This window comes from Dendropsophus ebraccatus, chromosome 4 (assembly GCF_027789765.1).
Source record: "Dendropsophus ebraccatus isolate aDenEbr1 chromosome 4, aDenEbr1.pat, whole genome shotgun sequence".
NCBI lineage: Eukaryota > Metazoa > Chordata > Amphibia > Anura > Hylidae > Dendropsophus > Dendropsophus ebraccatus.
The window spans coordinates 103,351,298-103,376,902 of NC_091457.1; the positions used below are offsets into that span (position 1 = coordinate 103,351,298).

Here is a 25,605-nt window from a genome sequence, read left to right on the forward strand (position 1 = left end):
CTGGAACAGGACTAGCGGCTAAGAAGCTGGTATAAATAAGGCAGCTGCAGTAACAATGTATCAGGGGTGTGTGAACCTACGCAACAGACATCAGAGCAGCGCTGCAACCTTATTCCTAGAATTGGGAAGGAAAGAAGAGCTGTAGAGAGCGGCCCACCCCCACAGCTCGCCCCAACCTTCTTACCCCCCGCAGAGTTAGATCAAGCATCACCTGGGCTAGGCAGTCACATGAGCTGTGTCCATTCTGCTGGGGGAGGGGGGTTACTAAACTCAGTAAATATAGGAGTCGAGATCTGGAAATATACATACACTGACACAAAATACCTAGACAAACCTTCTTTATATCTCTGCTTGTCAAAGAATGAAAACATTCTTGTTTACATGAAAAAGCTAGTAGCCTATCCTCAGCGAGTGGTGTCCAAAGTTGTTTTTCTCAGTATAGATAATTCTCTGTGAGCTCCACCCTTCTCGTGTACCAGTAGCACAGATTACCTGTGCCATTACCTGGACTGATGCATTGTGACAAACCCTCAGAAAGAACTTGTATTTATGAGAATTTTTTATTTCGGGGAGAATGTTTTTAAATGTTACATGAAGATGGACCCCCCCTTTAAGAAGCAGGGATTACCTACACTGAACACAGAGCTGCTCTCACTTAATAAGAAGCATTACACCGGGTTCTTACAACACTTTATTGTTTTGTGTTTCTCGGTTCTTGGGCGCCAGTTATGGCGGAACTGGGCATGTGTGCTGATGACAAAGTCTGGATGACCAGCTCCAGATAAGGCGTTCCACATTCATACAACCCCTGGAGGGGTCCCCAATGACCTCACAGCCACACAATAAAAAAAAGTTCATAAAATACTACAAAATGGCAGCAACCAACAGTATAAAAACAGGTGAAGGCACCGACATGAGCAGCAGCTAATGCTGTTCCTGAGTGCCTGACTGCAATTAACCCTTTATATGATGGAGGGGAGGGGGCAGGTCAAACACTGCATCCCCAAGCCCCCCAGGCAGATATGATGAGAACCTTATTGCACAGTCTTAGATGTGGCCAGGACCACGACCCCTTGAACCCTGCGTCCTGTGTTATGGCACAGGGTTAATTGTCAAGTCCTAGAGGTAGGAATACACAGCGCCATGCCATGGCAGATACGAAGTTCATTTAAAATAAATAAATCTCACGGGACCAACTAAAAACGTCCTTTGGCTCCCATCTTTTGGAGAGCCCATCAGCCACAGCCCAATGTAGTGATAAACAGAACTGTCCTTCAGTAGGTCATTGTGGCCCTCACAGCAGCATGAGGAGTAAGGCCAGCAATGAACACAGTAGCATGTGGCCCCTAGAGGGGCCGGTGGCTCCTGTCTGGTTCCTTGTACTTCTCTGTGTCCCACAGCTGTCGCCATACCAGTCTACATAACACTGGCAGCGGAAATGTGAACTCAAGTAGCGCTTGTCTTCCTCAGAAAGACGCCCCGTCGCCCATATAGGGACCAATGCATTTATAGCATTTGAAGAGTGAACTATACGGAAGCTGGATGGGTTGAGGTGTAAAAAGGCATCTGTCTTATTGTCTTGTCTCAAGCATCGGCCGTTCCCACCACAGAGAAATTGGCTGCACTGCTCAGCAGCAGTTGTCACATTAACAATGTATTCACCAAAGCTGTTTTCCAGATACGACTTCACCTTCATGCAAGACTCCTGCAGGAAACACACAGACTATGAAAACGTGGCAGCAGAGTCATGATAGGTATTATAACATTACAAGCGAGTACAGAGGGTGGTGGAGTATAAGGCCATTAGTTAGGTAATAATGTACAAAAAAGCAAAGTTTATGACGTGTAGAGAGGTACGGCTATGGTCTAGAGTTGGAGCTCTCCAGCTGTTGTAGAACTACAACTCCCAGCAAGCACTGGCATGCTTGGATCTGTAAATTCACAACAACGGGCAGGGTTGGGAACAGAGCACTAATGCACCCAGGAGCTAAAATACACTGATAAAACACTAGAACCAGAACACCCCTTTTACACGCGGCGGCTACTACACACGGTGGCAGGGAGGGGAGGCCGCTGGGAGCTGCGGGGGAGCTGCCTGGGTGATCGCTAGATCGTTTGGGCAGCCCATAGAGGATAGCGGCGGTCTGCTGCCACCGCTCCTATTCCACAAAGCAACGGCAACATGTCGCTGCTATCACAGTCATTTGTCTTTCCACATTTTGAAAGACAAACGACAGCAACGATCAGCCGACATTGTTCATGTCGGCTGATTTTTGCCTTCTATTACATGGGACGCTTATCGTCCGTAACGGCCAAATACGCCCGATAATATCTCCATGTAATAGGGCTTTAAGTAGGTATGGGTTTGTGCCTATTCCCCACCACAGCAGCATATTCATTTTTATTCTGTGTTTTAAGCTATGTTCACACACTGTCAGGGTGACACCTGGCACCCTCGCTGATCAGCTGTTAGGCGGAGCCACCGCACCACCACCCATACACAGAGAACACATCTGGAAGCCCTGAATATCTACTGTGTAGTGCTGGTTACTGCAGCTCAGCTCCTGTTCAGTTCAGTAGGGGCTGAACCAATGTAACCATTACACAGTAGATAATGCAGGACTTCCAGGGCAGTTCGCTCTGTATGGTAGCCGATGCAGTGGATTCACTTATTTGTGCCATAAAACCCCAGAAAAAAATGTTTTTACTGTTCATTTTCTTTAAGTTCTACTTAACTTGGCAAAAACAGATGGTTTGTTCTCACATTAATTTTCTGCCGTTATTCAAACAGGTGTAAAATAAAGTTATGTTGTTTATCTTGGCTGATTTAGCCAAAAATAAGCAGTTTTTTTCTGCCCAGAAAAATCAGCAGAAAAAAACACCATTTATTTTCAGTAGTTTTTCTAGACTGAAAATACTTTGTAATCAATAATTGCTATTAAAAACCTGAATGTGTGAACACAACCTTTCAATCCTCAAAAGACAAGATTGTTTAAACAACCTCAGAATGAACCGAAATTCACGGGAAACACAATGTACAGTTTTTGTCTGCACAACATTTGGAGTCATCACATGACACAGTCGCATTGGAGTCATGTGTGATGGCTCTGGACCAGGGCACTCACCGTGTTCTTTGCATATTCAACATCACCCCAGAAGATGACCCCAGCAGCCCCCTGTGCAGCACTCTCCCCGATGGTGGAGATTAGATCCATCTGTAAAAAAAAAAAAAAAACATTATTATAAATGACAACAAACACTTTGAGACTAGCACTTATCGCTACCAGTACAGCTTCCATAGGAGGAATAAAGAGTCTATTACATTGGTAATGGGCATGTCTGTATAAAAGACTCTTGCTCAGCTTCTCACCCTCCCCGATTGGCATAGAAATCTGCATTGTTATATAGTTACATCATTTATTTTCTGTAGTCTGATTTTTTCTTTGTGAACCTGTACGGTCAAGGTAAAGAAGGCTTTATAACCCTATTAGATATGTAGATATGTGGAAAAAAACTAACTAGAAAACATAACATGGAAAAATGGATCTGGGACATAATATAATCCCTGAGATAATGTTCATCTATGTTCAGCGCTACTGCCTCATCTATGGCTTGGCTTTATGGGGGACTCCAGATATAATAGAGGACATGATCTATGGATGGATGGAGTACACGGTTTTCTAGCCTTGCAGCAAGTTCTTGGAGAAAATAAGCTGTAATAAGCAGATGCAGGCTGCAGCGGGGTATGGACTGGGTTAAATGTGAGGATGAAGAATAATTCTATGATGGACGTGCCTGGTTCTGCTTTGGGTTCATTCCATTGCAGATTCTGTCAAAACATTCAGGCCCACAGTTTGGGAGGGGAGGAGGGCATGGCTGCCGTGGATTCTCAGCAAGGGCTGGGTCACCCACACGTCTCTGAGTGAGGGAAAGTTAGCATACTGTACAATTATAATATATGCAGGGTATCTGCTCACTGTGCAGCACTCAGTGACTGAAGTTTTATCACATTTCTGCTGTTTATCTAATACCAAAGTGTAGTGCATTTTGGGAACTTAAACAACAGCAGTAAGCCGATAAACTGCATCGACCAACTGTGAGGAGAAGCTAAACGATAAGCAAAAAGTAAATTAACCCCTTATCAAAAAGTTTTCAGAACACAAGAGGAACGCCACTTGATTTTCTATTGTTAAAAGTCAACTCTTTTCTCTACTCCTCTGAGAAGTGTCCAGCATTATAAGGACTGGGCATTTATGTCATGTGATTGGCAGCCATGGAAATAGAAAATATCACCCTGCATGTATCTTACCTGGGACAGGGTGTCCAGCCTCCTATTGTAAGTGGGTCGGGAATATACATAGACAGGCAAGGCGTAGTCTTTGTGGTGTTTATTTGCGATCCTCATGGCCTCCTTCACCCGGAATTGCACAAACAAGCGACCCTGATTGCTGGATGCCAGAGAAGGATCTAGATAAACAGACGGGAAGAGTGCAGTGCTGGCCTCCCACAACCAGCTCAGCTGGTCATTACGTGAAATCTCCACATCTGGACATTTCCCAGTGTAGCTCTCCCAGTTCTGTAGGTAGTTATGGTTATAGCAGTCAGGGAACAGGTAGAAGCCCCAGAGCTGGTGGGGCCGGAAGCTCCTGGCACGTTGTAACGTTTTTTCCATGAAGTTACTGGCGGCGGTTTCAAACTCAAATATTGCTTGCTTAAGCACCATTTCTTTGCTCCAGTTGGGGTGTCGAGCAGCCACCAGATCCTTTGATGCCTGTCTGTATATATCTTTGAGGTTCCAGTTTCTTAACCAAATAGGACGCCACTCCTCCCAGTCAATGACAGCCAGACCTTCCTCATCTACGGTTTTGTTTATATATTTCTTTAATCCCTCCTGCATCCAAATCAAGTGACTGCTGATGCTGGCGTTCTGGGGGACACCGCCATAGATGGAAACATTACGTTCATCATAGTAAGGGTATTGTCCGAGGCGCTCCTTGTAGAAGATGGTGAGTCTCTGATCCACAAAGCCCTCATTGGGGGATGCATTGAAGTCAAAGATTCGTAAATCGAATGGCACATCGTGTCGTGGCTGACATTCCTGCGTGGGTGCGTTCCAGCCTACCACAAATGGCCGCTGACTGTAAATAGGGCGAGCAGTGGGCTTCTCCATTGCGGGGTAGGAAATGCCATCATGGAAGTTGAGGACAAGGCACCAGATAATGAACATAAAGAAGGGAGGCATGGTAAAAATGGAAGAGACACCTAAAGGGAGAAAAGAAGACATTGTATTTTCAGCAAATCATCATCTTGCCAGTAATAACACCTGATCATACTGAAGTGAAACCAGTATAGGTCTATAGGAGCTTTGATGTCATCACACTCACCCCAGCAAGCTATATATGAACAAAAGACTGGAACTGCCCACATATCTGCAACAGGCTTAATGTCAGATTGATGACATCACTCTCCGTACCCCTTACCCAGGTAGATTTTATCACACTACATCCATGCCCTTAGCTTCCAATAACATCACTGAGGTTTTGCACAAACAGAAAGTATTTTTAGAAAGACAAGGAGTGCTAACATACTAGAGCTCCTACATGCAGAGCCTTGTGACAATGCAAATCAATGCTGTATGTCCTTCCCTATTCCTAGATGTCATGGCTTGTAAAGAAAAGGAGGGGAGAGAGAAGCAGAGATCATCACTAGCCACGCGATGACATCATTTCATCCCACAAAGAACCGCTTTCTAATAGAGATCGTGGAATCTTGATGTAGTGCTGCTTACGCAGGGCTTGTTGTCAGTGCAGGTTAAGTACGCCAATCTCAGGTCCTGGCCCATTAGCTCACAGACAGCCACCATTCTTTTTCTCACCAACTTCACCGACCTCACAATATACAAGACAGAACCCCACAATGATCTTGGCTGACTGTGCACCTGTGCTTTCTGTACAGGATTGCATCACACATTACGAAGGGGGTGTCAGTGCCCCACCTCTTACTCACACCTGTCTGACCAGTGCTAGTACAGAGCACATGCCTGGAGAGTAGTTGGCCGGGTGTGTCAGAGGGTGACAGTCATCGATGGAGCATTGCAACAAGATCTACCGGAGGTAATTTCCAGGACATATATATAGTAACACACAAACAACCGAATCCTCTATAAAGGGAAATGACGCCCTAGAGAGGAATGACAAACCAGAGGTAGCAGAAAATGTCAACGTTTGGAGAGCAGGACCCTAGATCTATGATGGTTCCTGACAGAAACCATTACTAATGGTGAAACAGTGAAGAAAAAGTTGGGACGGGTTTAACTGGTCATGATCTTCAACAGTAGGCACTAAAATCCTGGAGAGTAACCCCTAAATAGATATTACCAACATGGACATTTATGGCATACCCACAGAATATGCCATAAACGTCTTTCTGATACAGGACCTACCTCCAGAATCTATACCTATGTCCACAACATAGACTGCTACATATGGGTGCATGCACAATTGTGTGGTTCCCTCTGCTCACATCTATTGTGGCAGAAAACCCCCTTTAAATGATCTATCTGGTGGCATTTGGAGAGGAAAAGGAAGGAATTGGCACAGTCCGACTGCCTGTAGCTGTGACAATCAGCAGGTGGAGCCCTGATGGCCTCTTCAGGGCCCTGCACCCATCTACACACAAGTCATAAAGACAGTAGAGAGAGTCAATCACTAAAAGAGATACAAAGATGACCGACAGCAACTAATAATACTAATGATTGTAATACAACCAATACAATCAGAAGATATACCCTTATCTGCTTTGTTTTAGAAGCACAGATGTTTCAGTATGATTCTCATATAAAGGATTTAAAGGGCCAGTAACCTAATCACTGTAGTTTATAATAACGTAATTCACCTCTGCTTCTTGTCTCTCCAGCCTGTATTCCTCTGGTCACACCATGGAGATGAGAAAGCAGTTTAGTGTCTGAAATGTGTTTATCGAAGGACAGCACCCAAAACCATGGATGTCACAAGTTCTGTCCACAACACAAATAAAGGGAGACAATATAGAGGGACCCATCCCATCCCCCACCCCCGGAACTCTCTGCCTTTTATTAACTCTCTCCTGGGGTCTGGCGCCTGGTGTCCCATTGTCTGGATTGTCCCTTTATCACACAATGGCGTCTACGGTACAGAAACCTCTCACTCACCCAAGCCTGCTCTGCCTTATAAAGTCCATTTCCATGTCTGCCCTTTCCCTCTCTCTCAGGCAGGCAGCAGGGCCACAGGGATCAGTGGATGATTGTAGAGCGAGGATACAGTGGTTTTGTTAGCTGTGAATGTGGTCACTCTAGATGATATACAATTATGCCCTGTGGTGTGACTGCGCAAGAGGAAAACATGAAGCTCTGTACAGTACATTGTCAGCTCTTCAGCCAACGCCTGAGATATTCTGTCCAAATACTTGGGGGCATGTGTAACATTCTTTTTGCTTCATTTTTTTGTGTATTTTGGGGAAGTTTTATCAAACATGGTGTAAAGTGAAACTGGCTCAGTTGCCCCTAGCAACCAATCAGATTCCACCTTTCATTTCTCACAGACTCTTTGGAAAATTAAAGGTGGAATCTGATTGGTTGCTAGGGGCAACTGAGCCAGTTTCACTTTACACCATGTTTGATAAATCTCCCTCTTTGTGTTTTTGCACAGGGCGTAACATTTTCTGCATCATTTATCAAGCAGTTTGCGCTATTTTTGAGCAGTTTACAGGGGTTGCATTTTTTTTTTCTTTTTTTTGCTCAAAGGGTCACATTATTGGCATGGTTTGGGTTAGCTACTTTTTTTAGCTAGATTTATCATAAAACATTGTTTTAGTTATTTTTTAAGCCAAAAAGTGCAAAATAGCACAATATTTATCAAGGCCTGTGCTTCTAATTATAGTTTTTGAGCATGGACTTGAGATTTTAGCACAGCATGTGAAAAGTGTGTATTGTCAGCTTCACTGGGGCAATGAGAACAATAAAGCAGCCTGAGGGTTCTCTGCCCCTACTTGCAAGAGGAAAGGTGTGATTGGCTACCATGTACCCCTGGTCCTGAACTTTTGCTCAGAATTATGGAAAGCCTAGATAAAGCTGTAAGCAAGGTGTAGACACATTTCTATGACCATCTGATTATCTAGTATAATCAGTCAGTCAGGTATTAGTGTGTATATAACATAGGTATCTCAGTAGATATGTAACAAAGTTGTAGATATTTGGAGGTTTTGGTGTATATACACAGTACCATAGGTATATTATATTAAGTATCAGTGTAAACCCACAGTACCATAGGTATATCTGTAAGTATCTGTAAAGATCAGTGCATATATAACACAGGTATATCTGGATGTCTCAGAATGTAAATAACACAGATAACTATAGGTATTAGTGTGTATTTAACATAGGTATATCTGTAAGTATCTGTGGAGATCAGTGTATATATAACATGGGTATCTCTATAGTTATCTGGTAGTATCAGTATATCTGTAAGTATCTGTGGAGATCAGTGTATATATAACATGGGTATCTCTATAGTTATCTGGTAGTATCAGTAGCTCTTTAAGTATCTGACAGTAACACAGATATCTCTCTATAAACATCTGAAGGCCTCAGTCCATATATAACATATGTATCTGTAGGCATCTGGTAGTATCAGTGTATATATAACATGGGTTTCTCTGTATGTATGTGTGTATGACTTAGGTGCATCTGTAAGTATCTGGTAGTATCAGTGTGTATATAATATAGGTATCTCTGTAAGTATCTAGTAGTATCAATATATATATAATATAGGTATCTCTGTAAGTATCTGGTAGTATCAGTGTATATATAATATAGGTATCAGTAAGAATCTGGTAGTATCAGTGTATATATAATATAGGTATCTCTAAAAATCTGGTAGTATCAGTGTATATATAATATAGGTATCTGTAGGCATCTGATAGTATCAGTAAATATATAACATGGGTTTCACTGTATGTATGACTTAGGTGCATGTGTAAGCATCAGTATATATGTGAGATATGTGAGATAGTATACATGGATGTATCAGGGTATATACCATCTGTAGGTATCAGTATATATATGTGAGATAGTATACATGGATGTATCAGGGTATATACCATATGTGAGATAGTATACATGGATGTATCAGGGTATATACCATCTGTAGGTATCAGTTTATATATGTTAGGTAGTATACATGGATATATCAGGGTATATACCATCTGTAGGTATCAGTATATATATATGTTAGGTAGTATACATGGATGTATCAGGGTATATACCATCTGTAGGTATCAGTATATATATGTTAGGTAGTATACATGGATGTATCAGGGTATATACCATCTGTAGGTATCAGTATATATATGTTAGGTAGTATACATGGATGTATCAGGGTATATACCATCTGTAGGTATCAGTATATATATGTTAGGTAGTATACATGGATGTATCAGGGTATATACCATCTGTAGGTATCAGTATATATATGTTAGGTAGTATACATGGATGTATCAGGGTATATACCATCTGTAGGTATCAGTATATATATGTTAGGTAGTATACATGGATGTATCAGGGTATATACCATCTGTAGGTATCAGTATATATATGTTAGGTAGTATACATGGATGGGTAAGGGTATATACAATCTGTAGGTATCAGTATATATATGTTAGGTAGTATACATGGATGTATCAGGGTATATACCATCTGGGTATCAGTGCTCAGCACATGTATTATGAGTGCAGAAAGTTGTGCCCCATGTAGCAGAGCTGGTTGAGCTGAGCTGTGGTTGTGCTGAGCGGTGTTCCCTCCTATAGACTTGTGTCTCGCATCCCGTCACTCACCCTCCCGGTCCGCCGGTGTTCTCAGCGCCGCTTCTGCCCCGGATACATTGTACCACTGTCGCCTGTATCTGTCCCGGGCCTTTCATTCACATAAAGAGCCCGATCTCGCCTCAACCACTGCTGCCAGCCAGAATAGGGGCGCCCTGCTCTTCAGTCCTTCTCCCTTATCCCGAAGCTTGAACTGTGCGGCCCCAGACACCCCTCCGATTGGGACAATCCACTATTAGTGGGCGGGGTCGAAGATTAAAGGGACAGGCGCCGTGACAGTGAGAGCGGAGACGGGAGCGTGTGAGTGCAAGTTCTGCGGTCAGCTCCTTGTCTGCAGCACTGTACACGCATCACGTGATCATGTAGCTGAGAAAGGAGCCCAATGCTGCTTCTACAGGTAAACATCACGTGAGCAATGACTGCAGCTGTAACAGTGAGACAATCACTCCCATCATTGTAGGATTATTACTGGCTCTAGAGCTTAAGCAGGTAGGGATTACAGTACAACTGACCTTATTATCACGGCAAACATCAGGCTTGTGTCACACACAGTATTTTTCTTTGAATAAAAGCAGCATTTTTAAAAATGTTTTTATGTAAGTGATGTAATGTAAGTGACACTTAAAGACCCCCACCAATCTGTACATATAGCATGGAGAAGCACATGACTGTGCTGGCTATTTGGCCTGATTATTGATGCCAGTGAGCGCTGAATAGTAAGACTGGCGCTTGTTTGCGGAGCCTTTCTAGGCCCAATCAGTCGTGCGACCTATTAACTTCACACGGGAAGATGTGCGGCCAAAAATGTGATCTGCCGAATGACTAGAGGTTTCTTGTTTGTCAGCTGACCACCAACCTCTTCACCCTGCCCACTTATAGTCAGCCCATGTAAGAGGCCTGTCTCCTTGAATGGGTCAGAGCAGGCAGCCACCTGGGGAGTGCTCAGCCATGTGCTTCTCCATGCTATATGTACATTTGATGGGCACAAATAGTCCAGCATGTCCAACAATGCACACTATGCCACAAGCCAACGTCATCATAACTCAATGGTGTCCGTCAGGCACAGTTGTTGTCTGCCATCACTGTTGTTATATAAGCCGTGATGGTGGTGACAACAGAGCCCAAGATTTATCATGCTTCAGGCCATGTACAGCGCTGGATACATTGTCACCACTGCACCAGGATTATGAGGATTGTATAAATCTTAGATTAGAGATGAGCGAACCTCAAGCATGCTCGAGTCCATCCGAACCCGAACTTTCGGCGTTTGATTAGCGGTGTCTGCTGAAGTTGGATAAAGCTCTAAGGCTATGTGGAAATCATGGATATAGTCATTGGCTGTATCCATGTTTTCCAGACAACCTTAGAGCTATATCCAAGTTCAGCAGCCCCAGCTAATCAAATGCCGAACGTTCGGGTTCGGATCGACTCGAACCCGAACCCGGTTCGCTCATCTCTAGTCTTATACTAGGGAGTGTCTTACGTCTGTAGAAGCGTGCTGACGCACGCGAAACGGCTGTTACGTTGTTCACCACATGGTGCTGGCGTCTGTGTCTCCCTAAAAAGAATGGACTGATTCTATGAAGCTACAATAAAAGTTACGTTTTATGGTGAGTGCCCTTCCGCTTTTCCTTCTATTATTTAAGATGAGAGAAGTGTTATACTCCTAGTGGCTAAATCCTCCCCCTAATTGAGCAAATATTTACCGGTGATTTGTTTCTCAGCATGGAGCATCCAGGACAAGCGTTTACACTATGTTGCCATCTCTGAAGGGGCTGGGTGGGTAACCAGTAGCTGCGCACCCTCACCTTTTATGAGGAGGGTAAGCATTGGGGGTTGGTTCTCTGCATTTTGGTTTGTAGAACACACTCCTTTCCACATTTCTCAGATACATACATGTTATGCACTTAGATAATTACTAGGAAGTCTCCATATATAGCGAAAACATTACAGGTCTCCAGGGGTCTCTGCTGCAGCTGCCCTCACACCATCAATCATCAGGACCAGAAGTTAATCAATACTGACCCCACTAAGTGCTGCAATTATCAGTAATGTCCAAAACCCACAGATGAAAGAACACAAACCAGTCAGCTGGTGGTGACGTCGTCTCTGCAGTCAGTGTCTACTTGTGGATCCGCCATTATCCATGTACCGTCTATGACCAATATTCTAAACTGTGGTCTTGTTTGACTCCTGAACCTGCAGCATTTCCTAAACCATCAACGAGATCTAAATGTCTGAGCACCAAGGCTACCTACAGGAGCTAAAGCTGAGCATTCATTATATTTATGTAATACAGTGGTACCTTGGTTTAAGAGTAACTTGGTTTAAGAGCGTTTTGGTTTAAGAGCTCACAGTTTTTCAAAATTGTGCCTTGGTTTAAGAGTTCCCTGTACTGGGTGGGAGCGCAAGTGGGGGAGGGACATGGTCTGCATAGCGGGGTCTACAGCCCTGTACTCTGACCCAGGAAGTCTCCCTCACCTTCCAAATCATAGCAGATCAACTTCAGGCTGGGGCTTGCATCAGGGGACAGGACTGTGGAGGTAATCTCTTCATAGCTGTAACCCCTCTCTCCCCGGACAGTGAGTGCTGCTATACTGTGCCCACATCTGCCCTGCTCATTCCGTCATGCTCCCTGCAGTCTTTGTCAGTACTTGTGTGCCCCATCCTCTCCATTACTGTACAATAATTTATAATATCACATATTCGGCTGTTTCTGAATGTTTGTTTCATTTGTTTTACATGTTATTCAGAATAATAAATCATTATTTTTGGGGTGTGGAACCAATTGTTTTCATTTGAATGATTTCTTATGGGAAAATTTGCTTTGGTTTAAGAGTGGATTTGGATTACAAGCACGGTCCCGGAACGAATTATGCTCGTAATCCAAGGCACCACTGTACTCTGTTCCAGTGTTTCTGGAAAAATTGGTTGTCTAGATGCAGTGCCCCGCCACACCTAACAGCTTGCTTGATCAATAGAAAACTAGTCCCAGCCTTTACTTATACGTTTGGTAAGGGTGCCTTAGGCTCGGTTTGGTCTTGGTTTAGTTCCAGGGCAGAGCAGAACAAAACAGAGTTCCTGAGGAAGTATTTTCCAGGGCCTGGCTCTGTGGCCAGGTGCCTGAGTAACCAAAAGACTGTAACCTATTTCTTTCATAAGTTTCCGTCAGTCAGGCTATGCTAGAATAAATAACGGGTAAAGTACTGCAGGCAAGAGGTCCCCCTGTTCACGCTGTTGGGGATTATCTCTCTTAAATCTCTTAAGTATTTTCAGCTTCCAGGGGGACTATTCTAACAGTAGTTGGAGAAGTTGCTGTAAGCCTACGTACCCCGCTGCCTGTCGCTGGGTCCTTTTGGGCATAAGTCAAGGAGCTGGCTGTGCCCAGTAGTTCAAACCTGGGGCCTAAACTACTGGATCTGGAACTCTGTTATGTCTTCCAGCAATGAAGGATATCTCCTGACCGTGAGTACTGGTATTCCTCTATATTCCTCCCTCCCGGTTGTCCCCCTAGCCTAAACTACTATAAGTCTTTCCACAACTCTCAAGTACTCTACCCCAGTATATCTGCTACTGCAGGACTTCTTATATCACTTAAAGGGAACTTGCTGGCAACCACTAACTACTCTCAAGTGTAAAACGCACTTATATGCGTATGTAAACTTGGTTATCGAAAAAACTACTGTATGTCAACTATAAGAAGCTGTCAAGTAAAAGTGGTTTCAGTTATCCTGGACTCTGTGCTTTTTTTTTAATTGTACCATCACACTACAGGGGACACTTTTTAACGGGCGTGTTGTGGGAACCTAGGGAGGGCTACTTCCACTCCGAGCCCTGTGATAAGTGCTGGAGCAGTACCATACCATCATCCCTTGCAAGTTACACCTAGCACCCCTCGGTTACCACATAGATATACAACATTACATTCTCTTATGTAACAGTGCATACAGCAACAGGAAAATCCTAACTGTAAAGTGATGGCGGCCATATTGTTTGTTGACCAGCTTTCTTAGAAACTAAAATGTTTACGGAACATGTATCCTATTATAGCTAGTGAAGATCTTAAGTAACAATGGGTTTGGGACTATTCTGGATTTTACAGTAGTTGAGCATTGCCCTCCCCCCCCCCTTTAGTTTTTCAGGTGTGTCAGGCTTAGCCTCCTCTGCTCAGTTGGTTTATGTCTGTCGCCCTGACAGCTGGTTCTGTATAGGCTCTGCCTCTACACGACTGTGTTATGTGCAGAATTTGCAGTGACTATGACCTGTCACCCCTCCGCCATCTGCCCTATCTGTTGTACAGAGACAAGTGTGACTGCAACATAATAGAGTGTGGACGCTGGCACAAACAAAGAAGAAACTGACACCCCAACAATAGATGCTTTGTGGCATAGGGCAGATCACAGCCGCCCGACCCTCGTCCTGTCAGGGCCACAGTCAGTGTCATAGCTATAAAGGGACAGAGTTTGTAGTCTCACCCGAGCCACACTGAGGTGGTCCTATACTATATAATGCTGGGTCTACACCTAGTATTTAGGAAAGTTTTTTAAATTAAAACCAGGAGTGGAACAGACACAGAGAAAAACTATAATATAATATAATATATAATATATATAATAATATAATAATATAATATAAAAAAATAAAATAGAATAATTTTCCCCTTTTCTGTGTTTAGGACCCAGGAGTGGGTTTTGGCTAAAAACAGTGATCAATATGAAGCTAAAACTACATGTGAACTACAAGCCTGCATGTAATATATTATGAAGCTTTATTGATACTACAGGGGTGAAATAGTGCTTTATATTCTGTATATTGTGGGGGGTTGGCACACCTTATTTACACCAAGAATGGCAGAGACATTAAGGTAGCATGTAAAAAAAAATCTATGAGTGAACCCAGTGAACAGTCTGGTCACAAATTGTTAATAATTTCTGCTTATTTGGAGGCCTAGAAATTATGCTTTGGTTGCGTTCACTCTGTTTACTGCCTTTTAAAGGTGACGTCCCTTGCTTTTTTTTTTTATTATTTGCATTGAACCTGGAAGCACTGCAATACCATGTCAATGCCTGGAGAGGATAGAGCAGGCTCTTTTCCCATCTCTCTGTTCTAAAAATCTATTTAATATATGGTCCCCAGATAGGGGACGTATCAGATATTAAGAAGTACCTTGCTTACATGTCAGATATGTGTTTATATGCCAGTACATTACAAGCAGGTAGAGAGGATGAATAATACACATGGTTTACTTCCCCATTTATTTTTTTTAATTCAGAAATTTATATAAAAAATTTGATATAAAAACTACATTTCATCAAGACTTTCTGTATAAACTACAAGACAGTAGTTTTGTACAGAAATACATACGGTAGAGATGAGTGAATCTTTTTGTGTTCGGACAACACATATCATGCTTTCATCTAACATACATACATAAAGGTAAGAAAATGTTTTTTCTATTGTACCAATGACTGTGGGAAGACAGTAGTGCAGCACCCACATTTCCCAGCAACGAAAGGCTGCAGTTACACATTTCACAGCATACAGCTGTGCCTCTTCTTAGGGCATGTTCACAGTGACCATTTTTTTTTGCAAGTGTCTTTGATCACCATTAGATGAAAGAAGTTGAGGCATAAGAGGGCACACTTTGACTCTATCTCCCAAGGGCCCATGTAATCATGTCCTATTGGTGACCAATATGGCGGCAGTAAATGTGATGTTCATAGAAGAAGCAGCACTCCTCTATATTGTTAATACCTAGAAGTAGTTTTATTCACCTATCAGTTATAGCAAAGTTCGATCTGCAGGCATCACGTTATAAATCAGAAGCTGAACAGACTGATTTGATTTGGGGGAAAGTTTTGGGGGAATCTATAGATTTGGGGGAAAGTTTCAGGATAACTTGTCAATTATTCATGAAAATTAACTAAACTACGGCGGTCCTATTTTGTGATTGACAGCTCTCTTTACATACGCACTTATATAAAGTTAGCTGTCTGTCACTGAGTGACACCCTCCACTTGAGTACCTAGCACAGAATGAGAAGAGATTTATATAAGGTTATCCCTTTCCCATGAAACTATTTATCAATCTGTTTAGCCCTCCATAACAAGCTGCATGCAAACTGGACTGCATTTTCAAAGTGACAGGTTCCCTTTAAATATATTAAGGCATCCGGGAACACTAGAGAAAAAGTCCTGTGTAGACAGATCTAGAAAGGATGTAAGAACATAACAGTGTCCTGCATAGTTTTTCCTATGTTCTACTGTCCTGTGTGAGAGAAACTGTACAGGACAGTAATCATAGAGCAGTGAGCGGCGGTGGGCTCTCACCCCTTCTTTGGGACCCTGGCATCAGTCCAAGCTTGCTTGGTGCTGTTGCAGCCCTGATGGGGAGCCTTTTTAGCCTATGACACTCCTCATTTTGTATGAACATGATGAACTCCTTTTACTCATGAGAGGTGAGTGATTTGGTCAGCTTTCTGTTAGTCAGGCACTGCAGCTGAGTTTGGAGATGGGAGGCCCAGCCAGCATCTCAACTCAATGGATACCTCCATCGAATAGGAAAAATCACACAGAAAAGGAATTCTGACTACATCCAAAAGACTAATCACTGTATAATGAAGTCTGCAACCTTATAAACATTTTCTGTTTGCTGTAAATGGAAAAATTCTTGTTAACATTTAGAGGCCATGCTGTGCTGTGAGGGTGTGTTACAATGGTTACTGTGTTACCTGTGACTCCTGGTGCTGTCAGTCCTGCAGGTGATGCCTGGCACTGTCAGTCTCCTAAATGATGCTTAGCGGTGTAGGTCCTGCAGGTGATGCCTGGTACTATCAGTCTCTTAAGTGATGCTTAGTGGTGTAGGTCATGCCGGTGGTATCTGGTACTGTAAGTCTTCCAGGTGATGCTTAGAGGTGTAGGTCCTGCAGGTGATGCTTGCTCTGTCAGTCTCCTAGGTGATGCTTAGCAGTGTAGGTCTTGCAGGTGGTATCTGGTACTGTGGGTCCGCCAGGTGATACTTAGCAGTGTAGGTCCTGCCGGTAATGCCTGGTGCTTTTACTCTTCCAGGTGTTGCTTTGCGGTGATGTCTGCCGCTGTCAGTCTCCCATTTGCTGCGTTTCACTTTGACTTTCTTGGTCTTCCTGATGCTGTTAATAATCCCGCCAGCTATGCACTTGTGCTCTTGTCTTGCCCTGTCCAGTTCTGCTTCCCTCTTTCCTTTCTGCCCTGCAGCCCCCACCCAAACTTCAGCTTATTTCCTCTGTTGAATGGAATAGGATGTTTTCCCATCTCTGCCCAGTAGCTGTGCTGACAGAGGGGCTAGGCGTCCCCCGACCCCCCTCTCTAATGGGTGTGGGGATAACTTATCATTATTATTGTACCATCCATACATTTCCCTGCCAGGATCCTGCTTTTCCTTGTGGGTCTTGTGACGGGAGAAGGGCTGGTGCTCGCTAAGGAATCTGCTGACAGGTGAAATTCTCTCTCTCAGAACATTTTGTGTACAGGAACATTTTGTTATCTCCTTCCTGTGGCCCCCTCCCAAGGGGTAAGTTACCTGAGCTCCTACCAGCAGATTTTGGGTGCAACTAAGGTTCTGCCATATAACACTGCTGTAAAATACAAACAGGTCTAGGGGCTGCTTGTGGGTTGCATAGGATGCATGCAGTATAGGATCCCAACCCTTGCAGGGCCCTAACAACATGAATGGCCTAAGAGGACGCAATAGCATACAATATTATTCTGCACTGATAAAATCACACTAGATGAAGAGTCTTGTGCCTTTGCATGAATAGGATTTATAGTGTTGATGCGTAACTCTTCAGCTGCTGTGAAACTACCACTCTCAGCATGCTCAGCCTCCCTAGACTCCTGAGTTATGCAGTGATACATTCCCTATCTATCACTGAATGACCCCGCAGAATTGCCATTAAGGATTCTGGGAAGGAAATAACTAAAAAAAACATAGATAAAGAAAATAGCTGAATTGGATTTCGGGCAGAAGACACTAAAAGACTGAGAAGGATGGAGGAAAAAGTAGTGTGGACACTAGATGTAATGCAGTATAACAGTAAACCTGGGCACCACAGCTCTAGGGTCACACACCCACAATCCTTAGTGCCAGCTCTGGAGGAATAGCAGGAAATGTCCAGGGCAGAGCACCCAGCGGGCTCTGACACCCCACCCAACAGGGCAGGAAGGAAGCTTGGGCTGAGCTTGGAGAAAGATCCACAACATTCAAAGATCAGACAGAATGTCCTGGCATACAGGAGAGGTAGCAGACAGGGTTAACCCATTTACCTCTAGAGCCCACCACGGTTTGTGTCTGCACACGGAACAGGAGGTATATATGTTATTGTTATCCATAGTTATCCATTTCCAATCACAGCCTGGAATCACTACCTGACAACCTCTCAGCTGGCATGGGCATCACAGATCGCTATGTTCACACTCTGTATTAGACCGGCCTTTCCATGACCCGGCCGGGTAATTCCAGGATAATCTTTCTGGCTGTAGTGTTCTGATGCAGGCGCATCAGCGCGCGCCTGCATTAGAACTTGCCACTGCACACAATGAAGCAAGCGCCCGGAGCCGCTCGCTTCATTGTGTGAACTGACAGGGTTTCCTACAGCTGCAATTCAGTGAATTGCGGCTGCAGAAAACAGGCATGTCAGTTATTTGCGGGTCCGCATGGGCTCCCGGCCGGAGCGTATACGATGTGTAGAGTAAAGTGTGAAGTAGAGGCAGTGTTCACAGGCGCATAAAGTACGCCCCCAATGGCAACAACGGCCGTACTTTTACGTAGTGATGTAACACTTTGAATACATTATATTAGTATGTACAATTTGCTGACTCATTTAATTTATCATAACTCTTAGAGAATCATTATTTATCTGTGAAAATAGAGAGATTGAAGCCAAACCACAAAACGAGAGATCGCGGCCACATGGCTGTATCAAAGCCTTTATTCATAGCTTAAGAGGGATAGAGATATCGCACATGCTGAACCCTGTGGCTACAACAGCAAACAGTTCATATCATTCACTTCAATTTGGTAGTAAATGTTGCTCAGTTGAACATTAAAGGGCCAGCCTCCTGTTAGTAAGGCTTCATCATTATATAATTCTGCAGAAGCCTCTTTTGCCGCATCTTTCTCCCTTCCCGTGCATTAGATTTGTAAATCTACTCCAGCTCCCTCCTGCTAAGCCCAGCTCACTTTATTCAATTGGTGTTAACTGTATAATAAAAAGAAGAAAAGTTGCTTTTCCCCTTTTGCATCCCAGTTTATCACCGATTTCATGATGTTACCGTGATTTTTAGTGTTTAAAAAAAAAATTCCTATATTGCTGGGACCAAATAAAAAGAAAAAGAAAACAAATGCCTTAAAGCTCTTGTCTTCCAGTCCCTCGCCCACTCCATTCTTTTCCTTTTTCCAATACAAGCACTCGGAGCAGGACCTACCCACTGTAGGGTACTACCAAGGTGTAGGTAAGTACTGTGCAGTGTCCCAGTACCCATATCCAGCTTAGTGTTGTTGTATGGCTTAGGAGTATCTTACTGTGTCTTAAACCCTGCTTTGGTATTGTATATTTTGGTTATATACAGTACTGCCATTTTATTCAACACCCTGCCAAACACTGTTAAACAGCATACAGTGTTAGTGTAAGAATTAATATTGTAGTAGATCGGTCACATGCAAGTAAGTAAAGTCTTAGTTAAGTGAAATTCTTGCAGCTTTCCTGTAAAATGCAACTTTCCTGTAAAATGAGCTATAAGGTGGAAGTATCCAAGGCCTAAAAAGCAAAGTCCAGCTGCTCTCTCCACTGGGATGGGACTTTCCAGGTTAGTCCTGATGTGACCAAGGGAGTGAGAACATATCTATGCTGTCTCCTTCAATTTTATTATTAGGCCTCACACCAAGCCTTAGGGTCCTATTACACGGGCCGATCAATACTGTAAATGAGCGCTGATGTGCTCGATCCACGCTTGTTTACTGGGCCTATTACACGGCCCGATATCGGTTTAGCCTGTGCCCAAACAGTAAATACTTCACCACCTGTTTATGCTCCTGGTCTTCTCCTGTGATCTGTATGCGTCCCGGTACAACGTGTTGTGGCTTCAGGGCCAGTCTGAGCTGACAGGCTGCTCAGCTAATCACTGGCCGCAGCGGTCCCGGCCGCGCATCGCTATTACACGTATTGGTCAGCAGCCAATGATTTTAGGTCTGGGCCTAAAGAAACGATCGGCAGATGATGGTTTCATTGGCTTATTGTTGTTTTTATTACACAGAGCGATAATCGGCTGAATCGGGTCGATTATTGCTTTGTGTAATAGGGCCCTTAGACCTAGATAGTTTTCCAGTTCCCTGCAAACCTGCTAAAGCAAGTAAATAAGCTGAAGCATTATTCTACAATCTGTTCCAGTTACTTTGCACGACATCTATAATGTGACAAACTGGGTGCACAGTATCAGCATACAGTGAAGACAATCACAAAGTTAAAGAAAAAGGAATATGTAGAAATGTAACGGGCACGCCAACTAAATAGATGTTAAGTCCATTATTGGTAATAAATACAAAAAGTAAATATATATACACACAGCCCTTAACCCATAAAAACAGTTAAATTGCTCTCACGCTGGGGTTGCTACAGCATACTAGTTACCCAAGCCCCATCCTGACCCCAGTATAGCAAGTCAGACCCCACTCACATAACTGGAATTGTAAACTCTACCTATCCCTGCATAAATAGATAACAAATATTAAAGTGCATGTGCAAATAAATATTACAATGCAACTCCACTCTTAAACAAATGCAATAAAAAGGTGACAGTATAACTAGACATAAGAAAAAAAGCAGAGATATCACCAGGGTATATAGGCTGGGGTGGTACAGGAGGGGGTACATGGAACCTTCCTCACTATAAGCCCTTCTGGTGGGATTGTGCTACAACCTCAACCATGAGTTAACTATACTTGAACTTAAAGCACTACAGTTTGCAAATTCTGTGCGACTCCTCCACAGCGAAGTCTAAAGGCCCTGACCGTTACGGGCGATAATTGCTTTGTATAATAGAAGACAACAATAAGCCGACATGCACAATGTCGGCTGATCGTTGTTTTTTCACAGGCTGAAACGGCAATGATCAGCCTGTTAACGATCTGCTGCTGACACTCCGTGTAATAGGGCTGCCCGGACAATCTGAAGATCAGCCGGGCAGCCCCTCCCGGCTTTTACCCGCTCCTCCTCGCTTGCTGTCGGTGCATGTAATAGTGCTGGCAGCGGGCGAGGGAACGAGAAGCAAGCGAACGCTGACCAGGTCGGCGCTCGCTTGCTGTCCACAATGCCCTGTGAAATGAGGGCTTAATGGGGTAGTGCGGCGCTAAAAAATTATTCACAGAATAACACACATTACAAAGTTATACAACTTTGTAATGTATGTTATGTCTGTGAATCGCCCTCTTCCCGTGTCCCACCACCCACGCCCGTGTACCGGGAAGTGTTGGTGCATTATACATTACCTGATCCGTGTCGCGCATGTCCTCCATCTTGTGCCAGACGCCATCTGCTCAGTGATTGGCTGAGCATAACTGTGCTCAGCCAATCGCGGCTGAGCACAGTTATGATGCAGCGGAGGGGGGACGGCAGCAGCAATTCGGCCGTCCGTCCAAAGGTGACGTTTGGCACAAGATGGCGGACGGGCTCAACACGGATCAGGTAATGTATAATGCACCAACACTTCCGGGTACACGGGCGGGGGTGGTAGGACACGGGAGGGGGGCAATTCACAGACATACTGTAACATACATTACAAAGTTGTATAACTTTGTAATGTGTGTTATTCTGTGAATAATTTTTTAGCGCCGCACTACCCCTTTAAGGTAACTGGACTGCCTAATGCAATCTGACAATCATATTACTATGTGCATATTACTGTTACTATATTACAGCTGCATATTCAACTAGACACACTTTAGTGCTCTAAAAGCAGTCAGAGGCTATGTTACCACCACGGGACCATAGTGGGGGAAGACGACCGTCTTGTTATAATGACAGCTGCAAAATATGATTATAATATTCCAAGACGGCCGCCTCTATCCATAGCCACATACTGTATTTCAGTAAAACTGCTCACCAAGCAATTGCTGGAGGCAAATAGAACCATATTTGTACTGTGCACTGCAGGTGGAGTACATCACAGCCTGTGTTATATCAGAAGTTTTTGCCTGTATTGCTACACAGAGACTGTTCTGTAAAGTTACAGTTGTTCCACGGAATCCTAGTGTCAAAACTTACTTTGCATCACTGAAACTGCTTCTTGACAAAGACATTGCATTAAGGACAATGGACTGACAACACCGCCCAGCTACATGACACATACAAAGCACTACAGCACATAGCTAGCCCTGTGTTACACCTCCAGTCACACTCCCTGTGCAATATAGGAAATAAAAAAAAAAGGATAAATCCTTGAGCATCCAAAGACTAAGAACTTGTCCTGGCCTTGTGCTGCTCACACAGCTAAGATTTTGTTACAATGTCTTCGGGTGCCTTTACACTGGGAGATTTATCTGACAGATTTTTTGAAGCCAAAGCCTGGAATGGATTTGAAAAGAGGAGAAATCTCCGCCTTTCTCTTATGACCTGTTCTCTGTTTATAGTCTGTTCCTGGCTTTGGCTTCAAAAATCTGTCAGATAAATCTCACTGTGTAAAGGCACCCTTAGTGTGGGTAACAGCCAGGGACCTGTCGTTCTGAGGAGTGTATTAGGACAGAACACATTGAAAATATTCAGAAACTGAAAAGTTTGGCAATGCAATGATTAATCTTCACTTACACAATAGCGGACCTGATTACCTGCTGCTGAGTCACATGACCTGTACAGGTACACTCCTAATCACAGTGTGTGCCTGATCAGAGCTGAGTCATCTGTTATTACACTGCTGGTTACCAGTAAGATATGAGCACCTTGGACAGAAACTACAGAAATAACATATAGACGTGTTCCAGTGTTAGCAAATCTGAATGTATTGAATGAGGAAAAGGGGATAAGTCCACATAGTAATATGACTGTCAGATGACAAAAAATATGCAGTCAGAAAAGAAGTGGTAAGAAATCCACGTGTGGATGTCAAGTGATCTAAAGGCTTCTTTCATACACAAAAGTGTTGTTTGTTTTTTTCACCACAAAAAAGGCTAAACGAAACTTGCCACTTCAGTGCATGAGATTTTCAGCTGCTTAGTTTTTCAATGATTTCTCACTGAATTATCATACGCATTGTACAAAAGAAAAAAAAAGTATTACACATTTAGGCTAGGATAACACTGTGGAGAAGTCCCATGAAACTAAAAAATGACAGGACGGCAGGGGAATGCAAGAACATAATAAATTAAGTATACACTCACCTATCCTTGTGCCCTGTAGTGCTGTTCCCGGGTCTCGCTGACAGCTACCAGCCTCCTGCAGCTTCAACATCACATACTTGGCTGATGTGACTGGCTGTGTGGGCAAGAGATTAGCTGGGCTGTGACATTGCAGCTGGAGAAGCTGGGAGAATCGCGAATTGTTTAGGTTTGGTATGGTGGTGTTATCCGCTCGCAATATGGTGGTATTGGTCAGGTCTGGTGTGGTGGTGTTATCCAGTCACAGTATGGTGGTATTAGTCAGGTCTGGTGTGGCGGTGTTATTCAGTCACAGTATGGTGGTATTGATAAGGTCTGGTATGGCGGTGTTATCCAGTCACAGTATGGTGGTATTGATAAGGTCTGGTATGGCAGTGTTATCCAGTCACAGTGTGGCTGTATTGGTCAGGTCTGGTGTGGCAGTGTTATCCAGTCACAGTATGGTGGTATTGGTCACGTCTAGTATGGTGGTGTTATCCGCTCGCAGTATGGTGGTATTGGTCAGGTCTGGTGTGGTGGTGTTATCCAGTCACAGTATGGTGGTATTAGTCAGGTCTGGTTTGGCGGTGTTATTCAGTCACAGTATGGTGGTATTGATAAGGTCTGGTATGGCGGTGTTATCCAGTAACAGTATGGTGGTATTGATAAGGTCTGGTATGGCGGTGTTATCCAGTCACAGTATGGCGGTATTAGTCAGGTCTGGTGTGGCGGTGTTATTCAGTCACGGTATGGCGGTATTGGTCAGGTCTGGTATAGCAGTGTTATCCAGTCACAGTATGGCGGTATTGGTGAGGTCTGGTATGGCGGTGTTATCCAGTCACAGTATGGCGGTATTGGTCAGGTGTGGTATGGCGGTGTTATCCAGTCACAGTATGGTGGTATTGGTCAGGTCTGGTATGGCGGTGGTAAATGTGACACCTGGAGCTATTACCTACCAATCCTGTGGTGAGAATTCCTTCAGACAATATGCAGACGGCTTTAATCACTAATTCAATGTGGAAATTTGTTTATGTTTTAAGCAGTTAAAAACCCTGAAAAACGTGATTCAGACAATGTTTCTACATGTAGAGAAATGCATGTGGCCGAAAACCATGCTCCCATTTTTTCCCCAGTAGTCAGGAGCTGTAACCAGGGTTATTGGCCATATGCCTATTGGTTACCGCATGAGGGTCTGGTTTCAGCTGCATGTGATGATGTACAGTAAATGTAGGAACGCGGCCTAAGCCTGATTAGATATCAATATGATGTTCAAAAACTAGAAAATCATGATGCTAATTGGAGAGTGAAGATGGGGCATCTTCAGGTTTAGTGCCTAGGGCAGCAGCAGCTGGTAATATGGCCCTGTTTATACTTTAAACAGACTGCAAAAATGCTGTGTGAACCCAGCCTTACATGTTTTTGTTTTTTTCTTTTTTTTTTAAGTAGGAAAAAAAACTGCTGAGAGTGTATGGGAGAGGAAGATTTACTACAGAGTATCAGTGCAACAGACAGTATAACAGATGATAAGTTTACATACTGCAGCCCAGTAGCTGATGATGGGGGATTGTAGTTTTGTGTTATTATAGGGGGAATATGAGGACAGTAAGGTAACTTTCTCAGCCTCTCCTCTGGATGCCTGACTATTAGTAAGGTCATTTGTTTAGAGCTGTTGTGTAACATGTGGCTCTTGCTGCAGATTTCACCCCGCTACACTGACTAAAACACAATGGGGGGAGGGGGGATTTATTAAACATGGTGGAAAGTAGAATTGGCTTAGTTGCCCCTAGCAACCACCTTTCATTTTCCAAAAAATCTTTGAGGAATGAAAAGTGGAATCTGAGCCAGTTCTACTTTACACCAGTTTGACAAATCTCCCCTAATGTGAACATCTTTGCAACAGAATGAGCAACATAGTACAGTGTAGGGTCTGCCCCGAGCATGAGGCTACCTTAGCAACGCGCTCCTGCATAGTGTGAATGGTGTTCTAGGAGAGCTGACCAAATTTGTCTTTTTTTCTGTGTTCCAGATGGGGGATTGGCTGCCTCTACTTGGTCGTGCACTCCACCCATCCCACCCAGGTGGTGTAATTATTTTTGCAGGTATAAGACGGATCTTGCATGCCATGAGCATAGGCGTATTGTACGCCATGGAGAGGCCATAGTACAGTGCAATGGTCCGCCCCGAGCATGAGGCTACCTTATCGTGGTAGGGTGGTTTACACTGTTTGCAAATGGTAACCTAAAGCCTTATTATTTTAGTGGGTATTTTTTTAGCAGTTGGGGGGGCTGCTTTTAACTATTTTCATGTCTGTAGTGGGTCTACATCTTGCCATTGCGGTGAGCTGTTGCATTTTTCTGTGTTTTAGTGTTC

General features: G+C 43.7%; 1 protein-coding gene and 1 pseudogene across 2 annotated transcripts; both read right to left on the reverse strand.

Moving 5' to 3' along the window:
• Nucleotides 1-678: 678 nt before the first annotated feature.
• HYAL2 (hyaluronidase 2) lies at nucleotides 679-17,200 on the reverse strand. Of its 2 annotated transcripts, none has more exons than XM_069968670.1 (4): nucleotides 16,586-17,200; nucleotides 4,310-5,262; nucleotides 3,126-3,215; nucleotides 679-1,705 (listed from the first exon to the last, which is right to left on the reverse strand). In XM_069968670.1, the coding sequence occupies exons 2-4, from the start codon at nucleotides 5,240-5,242 to the stop codon at nucleotides 1,295-1,297; spliced, it is 1,434 nt and encodes a 477-aa protein (XP_069824771.1). In that variant the 5' UTR covers nucleotides 5,243-5,262; nucleotides 16,586-17,200; the 3' UTR covers nucleotides 679-1,294. The 2 variants fall into 2 exon arrangements, with proteins under 2 accessions (XP_069824771.1, XP_069824772.1); XM_069968671.1 differs by lacking the exon at nucleotides 16,586-17,200 and adding an exon at nucleotides 9,868-10,017.
• LOC138790180 (U2 spliceosomal RNA) lies at nucleotides 14,877-15,041 on the reverse strand (annotated as a pseudogene).
• Nucleotides 17,201-25,605: the final 8,405 nt, after the last annotated feature.

Coding starts and splice junctions, on each gene's coding strand:
- HYAL2 (XM_069968670.1), bottom strand. CDS start 5,242: ATGCCTCCCTTCTTTATGTTCATTATCTGGTGCCTTGTCCTCAACTTC. Junction 3,216..4,309: donor GGCTGGACACCCTGTCCCAG/GTAAGATACATG, acceptor TTTTTTTTACAG/ATGGATCTAATCTCCACCAT. Junction 1,706..3,125: donor TTGAATATGCAAAGAACACG/GTGAGTGCCCTG, acceptor TGTTTCCTGCAG/GAGTCTTGCATGAAGGTGAA.